General features: G+C 30.8%; 1 protein-coding gene and 1 non-coding gene across 2 annotated transcripts; one reads left to right on the forward strand and one right to left on the reverse strand.

The window, feature by feature from the left end:
* Window positions 1-758: 758 nt before the first annotated feature.
* LOC145234494 (valine--tRNA ligase-like) lies at window positions 759-1,991 on the reverse strand. The gene has a single exon (XM_080099222.1). It carries the CDS (start codon window positions 1,989-1,991, stop codon window positions 759-761), a length of 1,233 nt encoding a protein of 410 aa, XP_079955348.1.
* Window positions 1,992-14,553: 12,562 nt separating this feature from the next.
* Trnat-ugu (transfer RNA threonine (anticodon UGU)) lies at window positions 14,554-14,626 on the forward strand. The gene has a single exon. It is a non-coding gene; the product is annotated as a tRNA-Thr (tRNA).
* The last annotated feature ends 9,901 nt before the right edge of the window (window positions 14,627-24,527 follow it).

The following is a 24,527-nucleotide window of genomic DNA, read 5'->3' on the forward strand; positions in this document are numbered from 1 at the left end:
AACTGAACCATTCTTCTATACTCGAACAATTACGCTCAATAAAATTAGATAAAAATTCTTGAAAACCAGACATACAAAAAAAAACTTAGAAACTTATGCATAGAACCCACAAAAAAGCGAAACAAAGAATAAATGATTAAAAACGCATCTAAATAAGGTTCATTAGTAACTACACAACAAATATCATACTGCAACATAGCATATAAAAATTATATGGCTGTATACGTAAAAAAAACGGGAATATCTGATGTAAAGCATCGTAAAAACCTGAACCTTTATTTACATCATCAAAAATATTAAAAGCAAAATAACAGAATACAAGCAATAACAATAAAAGCATTAAATAATTAGCGAAAAACCAAAAAGCATTTTTAAAATCTTTAATATAAAATAATTTAAGTATAGAAAATTTATTTTTCTTTGTTTTTTTCCTTATACCGGTAGAATTAGCAATGATATTATTAGTAACACCATCATCACTACCAATTGGATAATTACCCTCTTGTACGACATTAGTATCTAACACATCACAAAAAAACAATCCATCCTTTTTTTTGCCTTTAACGGTCCCGTCAATAGACAAAAACCATTCACTATCACAATACGAGCACCGCACCTTTCTACCGCAATCACCCAAATCATTTATCTGAACAAAGTACTTTGAACCACAACCACCACAAACCGACACAATTTTTTCAGATACCATGCATTAGCATATTAATTTAAAATAAAGGCACACCGAGTACATCTAGAAGATTTTAACACAAAGAAAGATCTATTTGCAAACTATCAGATGAAAAATCCCATATAATGTTAGAGACATTGCATACTGCTTTTATATCACTTTCAACTTCTTTTAACATGATATTATTGCAATAAATAGTCATGTTATCTATTTGGGTACGTATAGAGATATTAGCAGAAGTTTTAATGGAACGAACCTGTCTTAACATCTCAAAAACATCTTCACCTCGAACATTATATGGGTCTTTAATATTTTGAAAAGATGGCCAAGAACCATGAGAATGTATGGAATCAGTGTTATTAGTATATAATACTTGATATAAGCACTCTGTTATATAAGGAACAAATGGAGCAAACAGCTTTAATATATTTTCCATAAGAAAACTAAGGGTATGTATAGCACTTTCATGGCCATCAATTTCGTTGTAAGCCCTATTCTTGGATATTTCAAGATAATTATCACAAAATATTTTCCAAAAAAATTCTTCAACTAACAAAATAGCAACATGGTACTCATATTGTTCTAAATGATTAGAAACTATATCAATAAGCACTATTATCTTATTTACAATCCATATATCAATAGCATGCACAACTTTTGACAAGTCATATTCAACAACAAACTTTTCAACAAACTTTGCTGAATTCCACAGCTTCATTATGAGCCTTTTTCCAGTTTCAATAACATTTTCAGATAACACTGTATCCGCACCCAAACTACCTAGTGAGGCCCAATATCGCACAGCATCTGCTCCATATTTATCAAGTAAGTATATTGGAGATACAGCATTACCCTTTGATTTGCTCATTTTTTCCTTATCCTCAGCTATGCACCATCCACTTATCATTATATTTTTCCAAGGAATATCAGATTCATGGAATAAAGACTGCGCTATAGTATAAAAAGCCCATGTACGTATTATTTCTTGAGCCTGCGGTCGAACACTCATTGGTATAAAGGTGCTTTTGGCATCAGAGTGTGGAAAACATTTGTTAAAAATTTCTCTGTTAATTTGAGGAGTAAGGGCACTAGTAGCCCATGTATCTAACACATCTTCATCACATATAAGGTCATGAGGGTTATAGCCATCTGGGACACAATTTCTAGGATCAATAGGTAACTTATCTTCGTCAGGTATTATTACTTCATTAGTACCCTTTTTATACCATACAGGCACTCTAACACCAAATTTTCTTTGCCTTGAAATACACCAATCCCATTTTAGACCTTCAACCCATTGTTCCATTTTAATAAACATATTAGAAGGAAACCAATTACACTTAGATGCCTTTTCAAGTATTTCATCTTTATAGTCTAATACATTGATATACCATTGATTAAATGGTATTAATTCCAACCGAGCTCCAGAACGCTCTGCACATTTTACTGTGTGTGTTATCTTATCTATTTTTGAAACACAGCCTGCACTTTGAAGGATATCCATCATTTTTATACGTGCATCTTTTACCCTCAAACCTGAAATCAAACTAATTATATCATTATTAGAAGTACATGATTGTAAATTGCACATCTTTCCAAGTTTATCGATAATAATATTCACAGGGAGGTTATGCTTATTTTGCCATTCTACGTCCATTTCATCACCATACGTGCAACACATTACCAAACCTGTACCTTTATCTATTTTGACTGATTCATCAGGCAAAAAAGGGACCATAAAATTACATACCGGTATTATGGCTTTTTTATTATGCAAATAATGATACCTATTATCACCAGGGTTATATAAAACTGCTGCACAAGCAGGTAAAAGCTCTGGTCGTGTAGTAGCAATGGTAATTTTGCCACCATCATCAGTCAAAAAATCAATATAATTCATATGTGAGTCATATGATTTTTCATCAACTTCAGCTTGAGAAATAGCAGTACAATCAATTGGATCCCACAATATAGGTTTTGACTTACGGTATAATATACCTTTCTTATACAGCCTAACAAAAGAAGTCTGAGACACTTTAACACAATCATTACTTGAGGTGTGATATTCTAAATTCCAATCCACACTTAAAGCTATTCTCTCAAATAAATTTCTAAACTGTGCTCTAGATTCTAAAGAAGTCTGAACACACATACGCTCAAAATCCTCATAACCCACCTGATAAGATCTTATTTTATTCTTTTTCTCTACAAGTCGTTCAGTAGGCAACCCATTATCATCAAAACCTATTGGGAAGAAGACACCCTTACCTTTCATCCTATTATACCTTGCTATGAAATCAGAATGACAATAACTGAACACATGACCCATATGCAAATTACCAGAAACTGTAGGGGGGGGAGTATCTATACTAAAGTCAATATTAGACCTACACTTATATGGAAGGAGTTCTTTCCATAGTGTAGAAACAGTACCCTCAACATCAGAAAACTTATACTTTGTACTAGACATAAAAATACATAAAACAGTAGTGAAATTGTATATTAATGGAGCTACAATGAAAAGTTATTATTAATATTTCTCTAAAAAATATCTATTATCATTATATAATAACACCATTACCTTGACACTATAAATAATATTATAACTCCATGCTAGTAATCCATTAATTTCAAACAATGCAGGGTAAGACTATCCTAAAAAACGTTCATTATCAGCATTGTACATAGAATAACATTTCAACACCAGTATATCATATATTTGGTGTTCTAAAGATGATAGAGAAGTATGTCGTGACATCATCCAACCATTAAACAAAGTAGCGCTTCCTTTTGCATCCTTAATTTCAAATAACGCATTGTAAACATACTCTCCTTTTACAACCCTTCCCCAGCAACCCTTGAAATCAATTGATAACATACCACCTATAGTAGAAATCGAGTGTTCTTTTAAATCCATTATGTCACGCTCAGAAGTTATCTTATTCAAAATGCTCACTTTAACATTTCTAAACCTATAAATACCTTCATATGTAGGATACTCAGCAATAGAACAAAAAGCACTTCGTATAGAAAAAATAAAAAGCAATAATAAAACACATAAATTAATATCAAAACGCATAATTATCCAAGAAAATACTTCTTGATAAGCTCCTCAATATTAATTGCAGAGGTAGTATTTCTCACAATAACACCATCTTCTAGATATTCTCCTTCACCTTCTTCATCTCCAAATGCAACACCAGGTATTATATTAATAAATCTCTTACCAAATAACCCATCTCTTGACACTGAAAATTCACTATCATTTGGCAACCTAACATTAGAATTAATGGCGATATCTACATATACATTAAAAATATCAGGTTTCAATTCAATTGAAACAACATTTCCAACAGTTACACCAGAAATTTTAACAATACTATTTACAGTTATACCATCTATATCAGAAAATACTGCTCGCACAACATATGAATTTTCTTTTTTATGAGAAGCAACAAATCCATTGTTTGATAAAAACAATAGAATAAAGACCACAAAAAACACCACAAACATTCCTAAAAATGCCTCAAAATATCTACCTGTTATTTTCATCTTCACCCTCTATATGATCCCATGATTCATAAAATTTAGTCTTCTCAATACTAGAAACAGGACTATAAGCACTTTCAGTACCAGTTTGATTACGTTCCCTCGAAGACTCCCAAAAGTAACCATCCTTTTTAACTGGAACATCATTACAAGCACCATGAAGCCATAAATGCCATTTAGTTGATATAGTAGAAGGGTCCCTAGCATTATTATTCATTTTAGAAGAATAACGCACAGAACGAGTACCATTGGAACTTACATAGTAAGAATTACCAAACTCATCACTTCCAACACAAGTATCTTTTGCTAAAAAATAGAACATAATAATAAAAACAACATTAATTAGAAGAAGAGTGGCTAAATATATCGTGGTCTTCCCATCCCATAATATCTAATATAACCCTACTTTTTAAAAATTTAAAACAATCATCAGAAATAACATCACGTTTATTTTCTTTAAGCATTCTATCAAGAAAATATTTTATTTTTCTCAAATATAAAACATCTGAAAGCGCATACTTTATCTGTTCATTAGTTAATTCTGGTGCACCCCAATTTGAAGTTTGTTGCATTTTATTTAGCTTAACGTTCAAAATATCATTACACAAATCTTTAAGGCCATGATTATTAGTGTATGTTCTAGATAATTTGGAAGCAATTTTTGTACAATAAACTGGTTCTGGCATGACACCCAAATATAACTTTATAACAGCCATATCAAAACGTGCATAATGAAATATTTTTAATATATCAGTATTCAACATAATATTACGCAAGATAGGAGCTGAATAATCTTTACCATCAAAACGCACAATATAGTTATCATCGTTATCTGTATTCATTTGCAGTACGCAAAGCCTGTCTCTGTGATACTGCAAACCCATAGTTTCAGTATCAATCGATATTTCTTTTACAGAACCTAATGAATTCTCAAGGTCATTTAAAGACATGGTGTATTTTGGAAACCCTAGTCCCATATAATCCTCATATATAAAAGCTTATTATCTATTCCAAATAAGTTATTTGTCAAATATTATTGTAAATAGTATTGTGTACCTTACATGGCTCAGTAGTTATAAAAACAACCAGTTTAATATGTTAAATCACTTAATATATCTATATTATCATTATTGACTAAATCAGATAAGTCAAAATCATATTTTTCACCGAGATTAACCTTGACAGAAAAACCCTTTTCTTTAATTATCAAAGATATATTATTAGTTCCATTATAGATAAGCGCTTTACTTAAATCTTCTATATCATTAATTTTTGAAATTGATATATTCAAACTCTTTTTCAAGTTGTTCAATATATAAGCATCAAGTGGTTGCATTGATATAAACCTCTTTGTATTAATATCAATATTTACAACAACTTTTGAACCTTCTTTGCATAAATGCATATATTTATCTATCCTCTCTTCACCATATATCGTGAAAAAATAAGATTTCAAAGTACAACTACACTCCAAAGCCATGAATTTTTCACTACTCCTTGAACGTAACCTAGCGTTTGTCACAACACAGGCTATAGCATTTTTTCTAAAAGAAAATTTTTTCAAATAATTTGATACAGGATTATAAAACAAATAAAAACCCATAGATTCAAACTCATGTTTTCCTTTTTTTTCATATGACCACTCTTCACATTCAACTAATTCTTGAGTTTGTAATGAATCAAAAAGCGAACCTTGAACAGAATCATTTATAGAATGATGCCCTAAAATTTTGTCTAATGAAGATAATAACGTGTTACGATTCGCATTGATACAGTCACATGCTCCTGATTTTATAAGGTTCTCTATAGTTTTTTTATTGATTATTCTACCATCCACTATTTTTGATATATCCCATACTGATGAATACCTATTATTCGTAATACATTCAGCCGCAGTACTACCAACACCTTTCAAAGCTGACAATCCAAACCTTATATTATCTCCTTCTATAGCAAACTCCTCTTTTGACATATTTATATCTGGAGGAAGTATTTGCAACCCAGCCCTCTTAACATCAATACAGAATTGCTCTATTTTTTTAGAATCATTAATATCCATATTCATTGAAGCTACAAAAAATTCTTTAGGATAATTAGCTTTTAAAAAAGCAGTTTGATATGAAATAGCAGCATACGCAGCCGCATGCGACTTATTGAACCCATATCCTGCAAATTTTGCTATTAAATCAAATAGTTTAGCAGACACTGAACTTTTAAAACCATTATTAATAGCACCTTCTATAAACTTATTTTTTTGTAACTCCATTTCAGATTTTATTTTCTTACCCATTGCCCTACGCAAGAGGTCGGCCTCTGACATAGAATAATTTGCAACACACTTAGCTATATCCATAACCTGCTCTTGGTATATTATTACACCAAAAGTGCTACTCAGCACTTCTTCTAAATTCTCATGAATATATTCTATACTTTCTTTTCCATGTTTGCGTGCTATATACATAGGTATGTTATCCATTGGCCCTGGCCTATTAAGTGATATTAACGCTATTATATCTTCTATAGAATCTGGCTTGAGTTGCTTTAAGGTTTCTATCATAAAAGCACTTTCAAGTTGAAATATACCAACAGATTCACCCTTTGACATCATATCATAAGTTTTTCTGTCATCCATTTTATCATCAAACATATCTTGAGCCTTTTTACCTGCAAGAGCACACGCATTGTTTATCAACGTAAGTGTTTTAAGACCAAGAAAATCAAATTTAACAAGGCCTGCTTTCTCAACATATTTCATTGAATATTGTGTAACTGGAAGAGAAGCAGAAGGGTCATCATATATAGGTATGAAGTCCCTTATATGACAAGAATTATCACATATCACTATCCCGGCAGCATGGATTGAAGAGTGTCTGTATACACCTTCTAATTTTAACGATATTTCAACTAAATGAGCAACTGTAGAATCTTCCTCTATTTTTCTCTGAAAAGCATTATCTGTATTAACAACTTGTGCTAATGTCACAGGGTTGATTGGGTTATTTGGTATCATTTTACATATGTCATTAACCAGGTTATACGGTACCTGTAAAACACGGCCTACATCTTTTAGTACAGCCCTTGCCTGTAACTTACCAAAAGTAATGATATGTGCAACATTTCCATACTTCTTTCTGATGTAAGATATAACTCTAGACCTTTTATCTTGACAGAAATCTATATCAAAATCTGGCATTGATATCCTTTGTGGGTTTAAAAAGCGCTCAAATATTAAATTGAACCTCAATGGATCTAACTCTGTAATCCCAAGGCTCCAAGCTACAAGAGAACCTACTCCTGAACCACGACCTGGTCCAACTGGAATATCATTAATCTTACTCCACTGTATAAAATCAGAAACAATCAAAAAATATCCTGAGTACTTCATTTTTACTATAATTTCAATTTCATATTCAAGTCTTGCTCGGTACTCACAAGGGATCAACTTGTTTTCTTCTAATTTAAGCCTTTCTTGCAAACCAATTAGTGATCGATACGATAATTCTTCATCTTCTGATTTTTCACATTCAAACAAAGGCAACATCGGGCTCTTGCATTCAACACAAAAAGAACACCTTTTTGCTATAATAATCGTATTAGATATAGCCTCTGGAATATCAGAAAAAATAGCAACCATTTCATCAGGGCTTTTAAAAAACATTTCCTTATCAGAATGAATACGATCCTGAGTATTAATATATGTGTTTTGCTCTATACATATTAATGCATCATGTGCTTTAAAATATTCCTCAGAAGAGAAATGCACATTATTGGTTGCAACTACCTGTATATCACTATCATACGCTATACTTAATATCTCACCTTCATGCTCATCTTCATAAGATAATCTGTTTAAATTTATATATAATTTATCACCAAACTCATTCAATAATAGCTTTATTATCTTTTTACCACAGAAAAGGTTATTGCGTACCACAGATGTATCACATAGACATATCAAGCCCTCCTTATGTTCAAAGACATCGCTCAAGCTCACTCTATTTTTACCGTTAAATGTTTTCTCTGTAAAAAATATAAGGTTCTTAAAACCAGCTTCACTCTGGCATAAAAAAGTCAAATTTAATTCAGTATCATCATATACGATTGAAATCGTAGACCCTATAATAGGCTTTATACCTTTTGAAGTTGCATATTCACAAAACTCAAGCGCACCACACACGTTATCAAAATCAGTCAAAGCAACAGATTTCATACCATAATTAACCGCTAAATCAACTATTTCAGTGACTTTTATAGCGCCCTTAAGCAGAGAATAGTCACTCCTGACTAAAAGATGAAAAAACAATTCTGATCATCAAAATTTTAAAATCACTTTTTATTATCCTTCATATACTAATTTATAACAATGAGTTATCTTGTTAGTTTTGGCACAAATAAATATTAATTCACAATAACACAAATACCTACATATTACCCAGATAGCACGTAATGCTTTAACCAACATAACACACTCTGAAACTTAATATCATATGAATGAATCGTATATCTATATAATGAACCTCTAATACATTATAGTCCTTGCAAACGAAACCACTTGTATAGAAGACACATGAGGATAAATAACTTTTGCACAACTTAAAACTGTAGTACCAGTTGTCACAATATCATCAATTAGAACTATATTTTTATTTTCAATCTTTTTCAAAAGTTCTTTATTTTGTGAAGTTATAAAGGCACCTTTTAAGTTATTTAGACGATCTGTGCGACTTACCATATTGTGTTGTTGTTTAGTGTATTTAATTTTTTTTATTAAGTTATGCAAAACAGGAACACTTAACTTTCTAGACAGAATATTTGATATCAAAGAATTCTGGTTAAAAAATCTACATAACAAACTTATTCTATGCATAGGAACAGGTATGATAAAATCACTATTGGATATAATATGTCCTAAATTCTTTATCAACAACCCTGATATAACATGTGACACATTCAAATTATCTTTGAATTTAAAACTATATATTAATGACTTAGCAGTACCATCATATGCAACAACAGAATGAATAGAATTAAATATACTATCATTATTAAAACAAGATACACAAAATTTGTTTTTCCTAAGCACTATCCCACAAAATGAGCAATATGAAAGTGACTTCAAAAAAGTAAGTGATTTATAACACCCAATACATAGCTCTCTGCTGCCATACCTACCACATGAAACACATACTTTTGGAAATACAACATCAATAACAGAATTTATAAACTGCATACTTCTCTAAATATGTTCAAAATGAAATAATAAAGTACAAAATACCAAAACCCTGCAACCAAGATTTGCCGTGTAAATAATAAATTATTCATATTTTTATCTGTATTAAATCAACATCATTAGCACCTGTACAAGAAGCATATAATATGCTCTAATTATATGCTAGTATAAATGTTGAAGTTACTTTTTTTATTGTGCTAACATATATCCTGATATTACCTATATTGTGTTCTCTTGAAGCAATGCGCTGTTGTAGTAGGGCATACACATTATTTTCGTTTTTTGTGATCCTTGCTCAATTTATCTTGTGTATCGCTATGTGTATTGTAATATATCAAGACAATTCTTCTGTATTTGTTACTGGTTTACAATGGTTCCAGTTTACATGTGATGGAACTTCTGCCCTCTTTGTATCTTTAACAAGTTTTTTGACACTATTATGTATAATATATTCATGGTCTGATCATAACAAAACTCTTATACGTCTCATTTTGTTATTAAATTCTTTAGTTTGTGCATTTTTCACAACATCAAACCTTCTGATATTTTATATATTGTTCGAATCATCATTAATCCCTATGTTATTCATAATAGGAATATGGGGAGGAGAGGATAAAATATATTCTGCATTTAAATTTTTCCTATTCACATTAGCAGGATCAATACCTTTCCTTGTGTCTATAATATATATACTTGATGTTTCAAACACCGCAAACATACCAGATTTATACCACTTTGTACAAACAACACACACAGATCATAACACCCAAATGATATTATGGTTAACATTTTTAATCTCATTTTCAGTTAAAGTCCCCATAGTACCTTTCCATGTATGGTTGCCTTTTGCGCACGTGCAAGCACCAACCGTAGGCTCAGTCATGTTAGCAGGAATATTAATAAAAATGGGAGCATACGGTATAATAAAATTATTATTACCCATATTTCCTGTTGTATCACGTGAATTTTCACATTGTATGATGCTGTTTGGTGTTATATCCATAATCGTTCCATCAATGATTGCATTCATCCAAAAGGATATCAAAAAAATGATAGCCTACTCTTCTGTAGCGCACATGGGTATAGCAGTATCTGGGATATTCTCTTTGACAGAAGAGGGTATACAAGGAGCAATATTTCAAATGATTAGCCATGGTCTAATATCCTCAGCTTTGTTCTTCCAAATTGGAATGTTATATAAAAGATCTGGATCACGTGACATATCTTCACACACCACTCTTGCTGCTAACATGCCAAATTTTTCTGTGTTCTTTATGATTATGTCAATGGCCTCACTAGGCCTACCAGGGACTTCCGGTTTTATAGGTGAGTTACTAGGAATAATAGGAACATTGAAAGCATCATTTATAATAGGAATACTGTCTGCTTCCATTTTAGTACTTAGCCCCATGTATATGTTATTTCTATGTAAACGTATCATATGGGGAGCTACAGAGAATAAAAATAAAGACCCATCATCATTTAGTGATGTTACAGCTAAGGAAGCTTTAATACTTTCAACACTTTCTGCGCTAGTGATATTGATAGGAATATTACCTAACTTTATACTGACAATATCACATAACACTACTTCATCTCTTCTAAATATCTTTGCAAATATATGATTGTTATTTCATCTATTGTATTACCTGAGTTAATTATATTAATAACAGCAATACTGTCAATTTTTATAAAAAAACCTTCTTCAATGGCACTTATTGCATCTATATGTTTATTAGCATCTGCGTGGACAGCATGTGACCCACACTATATTAACAATGCAACCCCAATACCCTATAACCAGTTATCAGGAACGGGGTTTTCCTCAGAAGCTCAGGGGCTATTATCAAAGTCTGTATACCCATATTATGTCAACAGAATAGTGAAGCCTATATTATTTATAATGTCATCTTTGTTTTTTGTCATATATTCTCTTAATAAAGCACCTCTAAGGCACGAGACAATAACCTTAATATTGTTCGTTATATTAGGCTCGTCTATAATGATCTCTGCACGTAATATGTTGCTTTTATACCTTTCTGTTGAGATACAGGCTATATCTGGTTATGCGTTAGTTGCGCTCAATAAAAATGAAGCAAAGTCTTCTGAAGCATCAACAAAATTTTTTATACTAGGGTCATTATCTTCATGCATAATGCTATATGGTATGTCATTAATATATGGATTTACTAAAAGTATTGATATAATAGAAATATCTGAAAAATTCACAATGCCTGCTTATCCTATAGAAGGAACCTCTTATCCTGGTATATTGATTGGATTGACAATGCTCTTCTCTGGTTTAGTTTTTAAATTGTCATCTGTACCATTTCACAATTGGATAGCAGATGTATATGAAGGATCTCATACTATCATATCCTTGTTTTTTGCATCTATTACAAAAATACCTGTCATAACTACAATATATATTGTATTCAATATGGCTATACAAACAAACGAACTATTTTATATTGTAAATACAATAGCACTCCTCTCATTAATGGTAGGTACATTAAGCGCTTTAAAACAAAATGATATACGACGATTTATTGCTTATTCAAGTATTTCACATGTTGGATATATCCTGTTGCTTATATCTTCGAACATGCTTGTTCCTAATTATATTCCGTTCAAAAATGGTGACTTTGCAAATCCAGATATCAATTTAATGTTACATATGTCATATATACTAATATATGCTTCAATGTATTCCTTGATCAGTATGGGTATATTCGCATCTATAATGCATCTAAAAAATTATTCTATTGAAAACCTCAGCGCTATCAGGAAAGATAGCCCATATGTAGCATTTTGTTTATCTTTTTTTCTTTTATCTGCTGCAGGTTTGCCACCCACTAATGGTTTCTTTATAAAAGTATTGGTCATATCCCGATTAATGAGTAACAATATGGTACTAACTTTACTGCTTGTATTAATTACTACTATAATTTCTGTATATTATTACCTTGGAATAATCAAACATATATACTTCACAGATACACACGTAGAGCAATCAACCTGTGTCAATACAGAAATGAGGCCTAAAACAATGATAGGATTTTTAATCCTAATACAGATTTCAATTCCATTTACAATTATGATGTTAGCATTATAATGAAAGAGTTTTCAGAAAGAAATGATATTTTATTTTTGGAGAGTACAACAAGCACATTTGATGTTATAACTGACCTTCTTTTAAAAGAAAATATACCTGACAATTTTACTGTAATTGCAGAAACACAAACAAAAGGACATGGTAAAAGTAAAAGACATTGGTATTCTCAAAAAGGCAACATACACTTATCATCTTTATTCAGACTCAAAAAGCATATTCATATTTCAAAATTATCACTAATACCCCTTGCCATGGTACTGGCAGTAAGAGACACATTAAAAAACTATTTACCAGAAAATGATATAATGTATAAGTGGCCTAATGATATTATGTTTCAAGGAAAAAAAATATCTGGTGTACTAGCAAAGGTACCTGACATAGAAAATCAATGTTCATCACTATGCATAATAGGTATTGGTATAAACATATCAAATAGCCCTGAAAACCTTAATGCTACTCATCTCTTCTTATTTTCAGAAATCATAGATTTCAATATTATTCTGTTTAAGTTATTGAAAAATATTGAAAAATATAGAAACATGTTTGAAGATGGAAAATGGAATATAATTCATAAAAAATTGGAAAATTGCTTATATAAAATAAATGAGGTTATATCTATACAAAAAAATGATATAGTTATTACAGGTACTAATATTGGCATAAATAGTGCTGGACATATTAGGCTGAAAGATAAAGATAACCACATACATACAATATATAATGGAGAGATAATAATATGAATTCATCAGTTCTAGCAACATATATTATAACATATGCTTCCCTTGCTATACTCATTTCAAAATCATTATATAACAATGTAAAGTTAAAAAGACAACTTTCATTATTAGAAAAGAAAAATGATCCTAAATAAAATAGTTATATTCTAGAAAGTTAAAAAACAATCTCTATAGTAATTACCTGAACATGTAAATTATGATACAATAAAAATTTGAGTAATATATCATTAAAACAATGACTAATACTTGCGTAGATATTTCAGATATAGCACCTAGAATACAAGACAGAATAAAACACTTATTATGTTCAAGTAAAAATACTAACCTTTTAGATCAAGCCATGTTATACTCTGCATACCCAGGTGGAAAAATGCTCAGAGGTTATCTTGCATATAATTCGTACCTATCATTTGATGAAAACCATTATAAAGCCCTAAATATTGCAACATCAATAGAATTAATACATACATTCTCTCTCATACACGATGACCTACCATGCATGGATAATGCAATTCAAAGAAGAGGAAAAATGTGTAATCATAAAAAATTTGACGAAGGAATAGCTTTACTCGCAGGGATAAAAATGCTATCAACTTCACTTAAAATACTTACTGAGACAGCAAGTACATTAATACCAAAATATTTATTATATGTGGAAAAAATGCTTCATGGACAAATGTATGATATATTGAGCATGAAATATAGTAAAAAGCATGTAAAAGAACATACTCTTTATTCACTAAAAACAAGTTCTCTTTTTATATTATCTTGTGTCATTGGTGCTGTTCTTCAAAATGATAAAAAGGAAATAAAAATACTAGAAAAATGTGGTCTCAATATAGGTATAATGTTTCAAATAAAAGATAACATCAAAGATAATGAGCATTCATTGATATTAGAACAAGAGAACGTACCTTCTTATGAAGAATACATGGTACAGCTTACTAAAGAAATAATAGATATAACAAAACAAAGTAAAAATGAATTAAGATACATAATAAAATTTATAGAACTCCTACAAAAATTATAGAACTTGAAAGCAGATAGTATCCTTATGAAAAGCATTCAGATAAGTAGTTCTGCTTACTTATTAAAAATATATATACTTTATATTAAAATATAATAGTATTTCACACAAGTCAGCACAAAAAAATTATTATTCTAAAACAAGAAATAAAAATGCCCATCCTATACTATTGTGCAGAAAGTGATCAGATGATATTATTACACTTTAAGCGCCAACTTAGCTCAACTGGTAGAGCAACTGATTTGTAATCAGTAGGTTGAGGGTTCAAGTCCTTCAGTTGGCATTCTTCTTATTTTTTTCACTTCATGTACCTTGATAAGGATGATGATTTCAATTTAGTTACATCTATAGCTTCTATATCACAAATATCTGAGATTAGAACCCCTCAGTTCATCTTTGTTGGAAGATCTAATGTTGGTAAATCATCACTGATAAACGCAATATTACGACAAAGAATAGCTTTTTCCTCTAAAACGCCTGGCAAAACACGTTATATAAACTTGATATCAAACAGGAAAATTATTTTAGTTGATCTTCCTGGTTATGGGTATGCAAAAACAAGCCATGAAGAAAGAAATTTATGGAGAGACCTTATAACACAATATATAAGCTTTAATAAACAATATATACTTTCTTCTATGATACTTATTGATTCAAGACATAAGCTCAAACCTATTGATCAAGAAGCAGTACAATATATACGATCTGTCACAAATAACTGCATTATATTGCTAACAAAGTCAGATAAAAAAATTGATGAAAACCTTTTAGATGAAATAGAAAACACTTTTACAGACATTGAAATTATAAAATCAAGTGCAAGAACAAAGTTAGGTATAAAAGAAATACGATCCACTATAAACAACGCGAACTTCAAACTTTAGATAAAATTAATATAAGAATAATATTGTTAGCATTAGTAAATATAAATAGAACTAACACTACACATGAATACCATTTATATAGAAAAACACACTTATATTAAAAATAATTGCCCTGTACTATTCAAGCTTGAATAACAAGGCATATCTTTTATATCAAAGTATCTTCTTATAAAGAAGAAAAGTTATCTATTAACTCTAATATATCTGCTCTCTTCATAAACATTGCCATAGTAATTGCATCTAGCCCTGCTTTATTTTTGGTACTAGGGTCAAAACCAAGGCTCAATAAATACTTAATAGATTTCAAACTAGCATTCCTAACAGCATGAATCAATAGATTATCTCCTTTATCATTCCTTAAAGATAAAACATCAATAATCATATCAGAATTCACTATTCCTGATACTAGAGAAATATCACCCTTTGCCACAACATCATAAAGGATATGCATATAATCTGAAGCATACAGTGCCTTTGGCAGATGTAAATTTTTGTCATTATATCTCTTCTTATAGATGGAATGTGGCAAATACGAATACACTTTACTAGTCACATCCATATTATCATTCCCTTCACGATCAAACCATCGGGAATTCTTTTCTTTCACTTCATTTCCTCGAAGTATATCGATAACATCATCATTAAGTGTATTAGAATTTATAATAACATCCGCACTACCATCATCAAACCCAACAACTTTCTTTATGGTACGGTTTATCTTTGAACCAACAGAGTGATATGTCTTAGAATCTTGTATTTTTTGTACAAGTACAGGTATATTTTCCTTTTCCTTCACTGCAGATACCATGTCTTCAGCCCTTGTTATAGAAGTTACAGAAGGAGTGTCTTCACTTATATTATATTTAGTAGCAGATTGTGCTCGTACCTTCATATCAGAAAGGTTCTTTGTGACAGTTGTACCGCTGGTAGAAGATCGGTTTTTATCACCCACTTTATCCTCTCTGCTATCATTAACAGACCTAGATTTAAATTTTAAATCCATATTATCTTGCGACTGATTTATAGTAGAAATAGAAAGATTTTGTGACGAAAAATTATCATTTGCAAACTCAATAGAAGCAGTATCCTGTAATTTACTATCATCCACATAATCATCAGAACCTCTAGTCTGTGATTGGCCATTTGCAACCTCAACAGTACCACCGCTCTGTAACTGGCTATTATCTATATAATCAACAGAGCTTTTAATCTGTGATTGGTCATCTGCAAACTCAACAGAACCACCGCTCTGTAACTGGCTATCATCTATGTAATCAACAGAGCTTTTAATCTGTGATTGGCCATTTGCAAACTCAACAGAACCACCGCTCTGTAACTGGCTATCATCTATATAATCAACAGATCTAGTAGCCTTAAATTGACTATCATTTGCAGACTCAACAATATTACTATTCTGAGAATGATTATCATCCACAACAATAACATCACCCTCTAATTTATCATCCTGTGAGTTAGAAACCTGAATATTGCTGAACAACTCCAAAGGCTCCTCATCAGATCTGGATATTTTTGCAGTTCTAACAGGTACCCTGTCAGCAACAACAACATTGTTTTCTATTACTTTCTTTTCAACAAGCAAAGTTCCAGGAGTATCAATTACCGGAACATCATCTATATCATCTAGAGAGTCATTAAGTGCCATAATACCACCCAAAGTATTGTCAGAAGAATCATAATTATCACCTTCTAATGTAGTTTGATTTCCTTTTTTGCTCGAATTGAGTGATAGATCATTCTTTGATCCCTTATCTGGACTATCTTCAGCCATAATATCCAAAGTATCATCAATAAGTACAAGGTTATCTGGAATACCTAAGGTATCATTAGCACTTTCCGTAGCATTAGCACTATTAAAAAAAGCACTTGTATTCTTCCCTAAAATTTCAACACTCCTATGGTCAGATAATGCAAAAATATCTACCATATGATTGTTATTATCATCACCAAATTTACCAGTTCCAACATCGTGAGCCAATATGTAGATTGATGAGCTCAGCATAATAGATAAGCTAAAAAACAAAATACTTTTATTCTTTCTCAAGATTGACATACTTATACACCTTTATTATCAACAAATAAACCAATAATCAATATATATCACACATAACCTCAAGAAAAAAGTTTTATTGAAACAATGTAATAAAAAAATTACTTATCGGGTTCATCATGTGCTAGAATTATACCATCTTATTGTTAATAATTTACTTTTGATTGAAAGTTTCATAAAATGGCAGAAGATTTAAAGTCGTTGAAAAAGAAAAGGGATAGTGTAAATTCCACAAAGAAAATAACAGAGGTGATGAAAATGATCTCTGCTTCTAGGCTTCGCTCTGCAAAGACGAAAGCTAGTTTGTCTGAGAGATATTATAACGAGCTTTGTTCGTGTATGAAATACCTTGGTGGCTCTATGTTGGATGCTATGCTATATGAAAAAAGCGAAAAAACAGCTTTAATTTGTGTATCATCAGATAAAGGTTTGTGTGGTAACTTCAATACATTATTGTATAAAAAAATACTTGCTTATATTGAGGATGAGAATATTATTTTCTATACAGTAGGAAAAAAAATTGATACATACCTGAAGAAAAATTGTGTTAACACAGATAACGTATTCACTTTAAATATAAACCCAAGTGATCCTAGCTCTGTGATAAGCACTATTGATACTGTTATCAATAATAACAAATTTAAAGAAATAATTTTTCTGTATAATACTCTGGAAAACTCTTCATGTGCGCAATCAGTCATTGTAAAACTTTCGGAACTTAAGAAACATTTTGAATCTTGTGATATAGAAATACACACACGTAAATTTGAACCAAGCAAAGAAGTTATTTATAAACATTTAATACAACAATGTTTTTACGCTATGTTGTATTTCTTCATCAGGTCTAGTGAAGTCGCTGAACATACGTGCCGGATGATTGCCATGGACAATGCAACACGCAATGCAAAAGAAATATCTCATAACCTTCATTTGTTATATAACAAAACTCGTCAAGCAAAAATAACAAAAGAAATAATAGAGGTTGTTAGTGGTTCATAAGCACTATGATGATGAAGATCAAAAAGAAATAGTAAATTTTCTAAATTATTTGCAAAAAAGGTTCGGAGTTATTATATCGGACAAAAGCAATAAAACGCCTGACAGGTTTTTCGTATACCTATCCAAAATTTTTGGTGGGTACAAAAATAATTTAGATTTTCTAAGCAAAATACCATATTCTGGTAATGAGCAGATAATATCTGTATCAAATATAAATTTCCTATCTCATTGCAAACATCACATAGCTCCTTTTTATGGTTTAATTCATGTAGGTTATATACCAAATAACTATATAACTGGTTTGAGTAATATAGCCAAATTAGTAGAAATGATGAGTGCAAAGCTACAGCTCCAAGAAGAATTAATAAATTGTATTTTAAATGCACTAACAACAGCATTATCTCCTAAAGGCGTTATTGTAAAATCAGTTGCACAACACAACTGTATCATGTGTAGCAACATATCTAATTATGCAAATATCAAAGTACATAATCTTACATTCAATGGAGTATTCAATGTAGAACATGAAAAAGTAACAGAGTTCTCTACCATGAATACAAATTAATTTCTATGTAATAACTTTTTTTATCAAAAATAAACAAAAAAAGTGATATAATGTACACGTTGCCTGTTGAACATAGTGTTATAACACTGTAAATATATTTTTAGAAATTTATTACAAAACAGACACACAAAATTTTTAAATTGTAAAGTCTTCAACGCTATGGATTGTAAAAAAGTATCCGACACTATACTAGAAAAAGTAAAGTCTATCGGTGGGTCATGCGAAATTGTTATAAAAGAAGACAAATGTACAACGGTATCTTATCGTAATAGAGAAAAAGAATCATTAACCAAATCTAATAACAGAATTGTACTATTAAAATTACATAATCAAGGCAAAACAATTTGCCTTACGTGCAACAATGGGGCAGAAGAACTTGTTGATAAAGCTTTTGAAGCTATGAAGCACTTACCAGTAGATAAGTATTTTGAACTTACCAAAGAACCAATTGACTTAAAACATTTCAATTGTAATGTGTATGATGATTTTATACCATCTGTAGAATGGCTTGATTCTTTAGCATTTAATATAGAAAATATCGCTCTAGATAATAAAGGAGTTAGCCATTCTGAAGGTGCAACAGTAACTTATAATGATATGAAAGTTGCATTTATAAATTCAGAGGGGGTAAGTGCAGAATATAAAAAAAGCATCTACTCTGCAAGTATAGCACTTGTAGCAGGTAGTGGATCTAATATGCAAACAGCTTATGATTATACCGTGTCTACTCATCATGATAAAATTACTGACTATAAAGAACTTGGAAGCAAAACAGCAATGAAAGTAGTTAGAAGCTTGAATCCGAAACGAATTTCTACATGTTCATTACCTGTAATATTCAATAGACAAACCTCAAGCAACATACTATCTATGTTAGCTTCACTTGTATCTGGTGATAACATAATAAAAAATAACTCATTCCTTATCAAGGATTTGAATTTACCTGTATTTCCAAAAGATATTAATATAGTTGATGATCCTATTTTACGATACGGGATAAATTCCACTCCATTTGACGATGAAGGTACAACATCTAGAGCAAAATACATTGTAGAACATGGAGTACTGAAAAATTGGTTATTAGATATAAAATCTGCAAAAAAAATAAATATGCTATCTACAGGAAATGGATATAAAAACCCTGCTGGAATTACTACCGCATCTCCTTCAAATATTTATATAAAACCAGGGATATTATCAAAAGAAGAGTTAATAGGAGAAATTAAAAAAGGTTTGTATATAACAGAACTGTATGGATTGGGCGTTAACAACGTGACTGGTAATTATAGTCAGGGAGCATTTGGTTTTATGATAGAGAACGGTGAAATAACATATCCTGTTTCAGAAATAACATTGGCATCTAACATGAAGCAAATGTTCAAAAGCATGAAAGTAAGTAATGATCTTCGCTTTTCCTACCAAGTTAACTCTCCTCACATATTCATTGATAACATGATTGTAGGTGCACAATAATAATGTTCCACGTGACACATTATATGTTAAAGGTATTTTAATAAAGCACTTGTTAGAATTCTTCGCTTACGATGTTAGTGTTTACAAATCTCTATATTGAAATTATATTAGATATATGATGATTTGTTCACGGTATGTGTTTCCGTCGATTTCATATGTTCTATTACAATTTTTTATGACTTTCTTTCTTGCTTTATTTTCAATTTTATTGTTCGCTTCTGCCCTATTAGTTGTTTTAAGCAAAAACACAATATTTTCAGTATTGTCTCTAATATTATGTTTTATTAGTACTTCTGCGCTCTTCATATTGATACAGGCAGAATTCCTTGCTATGCTACTAATAATAGTATACGTTGGTGCTGTAGCTGTATTATTTTTATTCTTGGTAATGATGGTTGGGACCTCTGAAGACACTAAAAAGAAAGTTTATTTTTCCTATTCATCGTATACTGTTGCCATGGTAGTATTATTTTGGTGTGAACTATTGATATCAATATCGATATTTGAACATATCAAACATGTAAACGATTTCCTACCATTAAATTTGAAGGATTTATCTTATGTGTTGTATAAAGAACACATACTTGAGTTTGAGGCTGCATCTGTGATATTACTTATGGCAATAGTAGCTTCTATATCTCTAACAGTGGATAACATAAAGAAACAAAAAAGCCAAAGTATAGTGTCTCAACTTTATACAACACGAAAAGTAGAAATGAAAAACATAGAAAATGATAAAGGGATAGATTTATGATGTATTTTTATTGTTTAATATCATCTGTTGTGTTCTGTATAGGAATGTTCGGAATGATACTTCAGAACAGCAACATAATAAAAGTACTTCTCTCATTAGAACTAATGTTACTTGGAGTGAATATAAATTTTGTATCATTTGCATTTCACCATGGTAATGTATATGGATATTTATTTGCTGTTTTTATATTAACAGTTGCAGCGGCTGAAACAGCTGTAGGGTTAGCAATCTCTGTTGTATATTATAGAAATTACGGTAATATCGACAATGACAACATGACAAAACTTAAGGGGTAGTTTAATATGTCAGAAATGATAATGCTATTTTGTCCATTTTTTGCGTCAATTTTTGCAATAATAAATAAAAAATCTTTTGTTTGTTGGAAACAGTTTTTTGTATCATCCATAATCCTTCTATCATCTATAATTTCTTGGTACCTATTTATCAATTTTAGCAAACCTTATGAAGTTGTTTTACTTAAGTGGATTGAAATAGGACATATCTCATCATATTGGTCAATATCTGTTGATAGAATATCAACAATCTTATATGTAGTAGTAACAACAATATCAGCAGTGGTTCATTTTTATTCTATTGGTTATATGAAGAATGATGACGGTATAAGCAGATTTTTTTCTTATATATCTTTATTTGTATTCTTCATGTTGGTACTTGTAAGTGCTGCAGATTTCATCCAACTGTTTTTTGGCTGGGAAGGGGTAGGATTATGCTCATACCTACTAATAGGATTCTGGTTCAAAAAAGAGTCCGCTTGTAGCGCTTCTATGAAAGCCTTCATAGTAAACCGAGTTGCAGACTTCTTCTTAATACTGGGTATCTCTATAATATATATTAATTGCAACACTGTTGTTTTTAATCAAATATTTTCTATAGCACATACTGTAGAGCCAGAAATATTAAAGCTAGCATGTATATTTATAGTTTTAGGATGTATGGGAAAATCTGCTCAGATTATATTCCACGTGTGGTTACCAGATGCCATGGAAGGACCAACCCCTGTTTCAGCATTAATACATGCAGCTACAATGGTAAACGCTGGGATATTTTTAATAGCTAAATGCTCCCCTATCTTCGAATATGTACCATGTGTCAATAATATTATACTTTATGTTGGCGCAATAACTGCAATATTTGGCTCAACAGTTTCTACTTCACAAACAGATATAAAAAAAATAGTAGCATACTCTACATGCAGCCAACTTGGATATATGTTCATCGCATTAGGGCTTGGAGCATATAATATAGCATTGTTTCACTTATCAACCCATGCTTTCTTTAAAGCTCTATTATTCTTATGTTCAGGTAATGTTATATATGCAATGCATCACGAGCAAGACATAAGAAAAATGGGCAATGTCAATATAAAAAGCACATGTATCATGCATTGGATAGGCTCATTATCACTTGCTGGTGTATTTCCTTTTGCTGGCTTTTATTCAAAAGATCTGATAATAGAAAGCGCTATGATAAATGAAATAGTATATGTTATAGCTCTAGTAAGTGCCTTTTTAACAAGTTTTTACTCATGGAAATTGATAATAAGTGTGTTTCATACAAAAACAGATAACACAATAGAGCAGTCTCGTGTTCCATTAGTAATGTCTTTACCTTTATATTTATTATCATTCTTTGCAATAGTATCAGGGTTTGTTGCAGTGAATTATTTCAATGTAAACACTCAAGAGTTTTGGAAAAATAGTTATATTACAATAATAGAACACCATGATTTAACAATCATAGATAAATTAACACCTCTCATTGTGTCTTTATCGGGTATATTATCTGCTTTTTTACTTAAAAACTATTTTTTCGAACGCAAAATAACTTTTTCGTGGAAACTCATTATACACATGACAACCACTGTAGCACTATCATTTCTTATAAATTGCACTATAGGGACAATACTGTTAGTTATATACGTTATATTCATCATTGATAAAAAAGATTATCTTTTCAATTTAGTAAGAAATATTTTAAAAAATAAATTTTATTTCGATGAGATATATCATTTTATAATAATAAAACCGTTGCATTTAAAAAATCGTTTAATATTTTCTAATGTAGACATCGTTCTAAACAAAATATTTGTCGATTTCACAACTCAAACCGTACGTATGTTATCTAACAAATGTGAACCATATAACAATGGCTATGTGCACCAGTATGTCAAGAACTCACTTTTCATTATAATGACGTATTGTTTTATAATAATAGTATCCTATTATTATTATAATTTTTGGGTTGGATAAAAATATCTACTTTTTGCTTCCCACTATAAAAAAAGCTAATTACACTATGGTTGTCACTGTGTAATTAATGATACTTTGCTATGATATTTTCAGTATTCAAAAAAAGGGTTGAACCTAAAAACAAAAAAAACAATGTTTTAAAAAATATTGCAAAAAATAACCTGGTAAATGACCTTATATCAAATAGTAATTATAGGTCATCATACTTAAAAAGTTACGCAAATAACGTTATTGTGTTTAGAGCTATTAATATGGTGTCTTCAGCAATAACATCTGTACCACTAAATTTATATAAATTGCACAACCAAGGCAAACAGCAAATAACAAGGCACCCTCTATTGAAATTAATAAACAGACCTAACCCTACACAATCATATTTTGACATGATTGAAAATATAGTCTCTTACTTAATGATAAGTGGTAATGCATTTATGCTTAAAGTAGGTGTAGATAAACCTCATGAAATATATGTACTGCGACCAGATCGTGTATCAGTGGATGTTTCAAGTGAAAAAAATCAACCAACACATTATATATATAAATTAAACAGAAGCTCAATCAAATACCCCATAAACAGTGTTACATGTCATTCAGATATTGCACACATAAAAACATTCAACCCTTATGACGAAGTATATGGCTTATCACCGATTGAAGCCGCAAAAAACAGCATTGAAAGCCATAACCAAGCTGGAGTATGGAATAAGTCTATACTAGAAAATGGAGCAAGGCCAAGTGGTGCCCTTGTGCTACAAAGTGATAGAGATGGAAATTTCGTCACGCTATCTGATAATCAGTATAATAGATTAAAAGAGCAAATAAATGAACAATATAGTGGAGCTACTAACAATGGTAGACCATTATTATTAGAAGGTGGCTTAGATTGGAAAGAAATGAGTATTAAGCCTAAAGATATGGACTTTATAGAGTGTAAAAATAGTGCTGCACGAGACATAGCCCTATCATTAGGAATACCTCCTCAACTACTTGGAATACCAGGAGATAATACATATAGCAATTTGGTAGAGGCAAGATTGATGCTTTGGGAACAAACAGTATTACCACTAATGGATAAAATATTATTAAAAATAAATCAGTGGCTCACACCTTTGTATGAAGATAACCTAATACTTGAATACAATAAAGAATCTATAGAAGCATTAACTGTAAG

Source organism: Phallusia mammillata, chromosome 6, assembly GCF_965637545.1.
Source record: "Phallusia mammillata chromosome 6, kaPhaMamm4.hap1.1, whole genome shotgun sequence".
In the NCBI taxonomy this organism is placed as follows: domain Eukaryota; kingdom Metazoa; phylum Chordata; class Ascidiacea; order Phlebobranchia; family Ascidiidae; genus Phallusia; species Phallusia mammillata.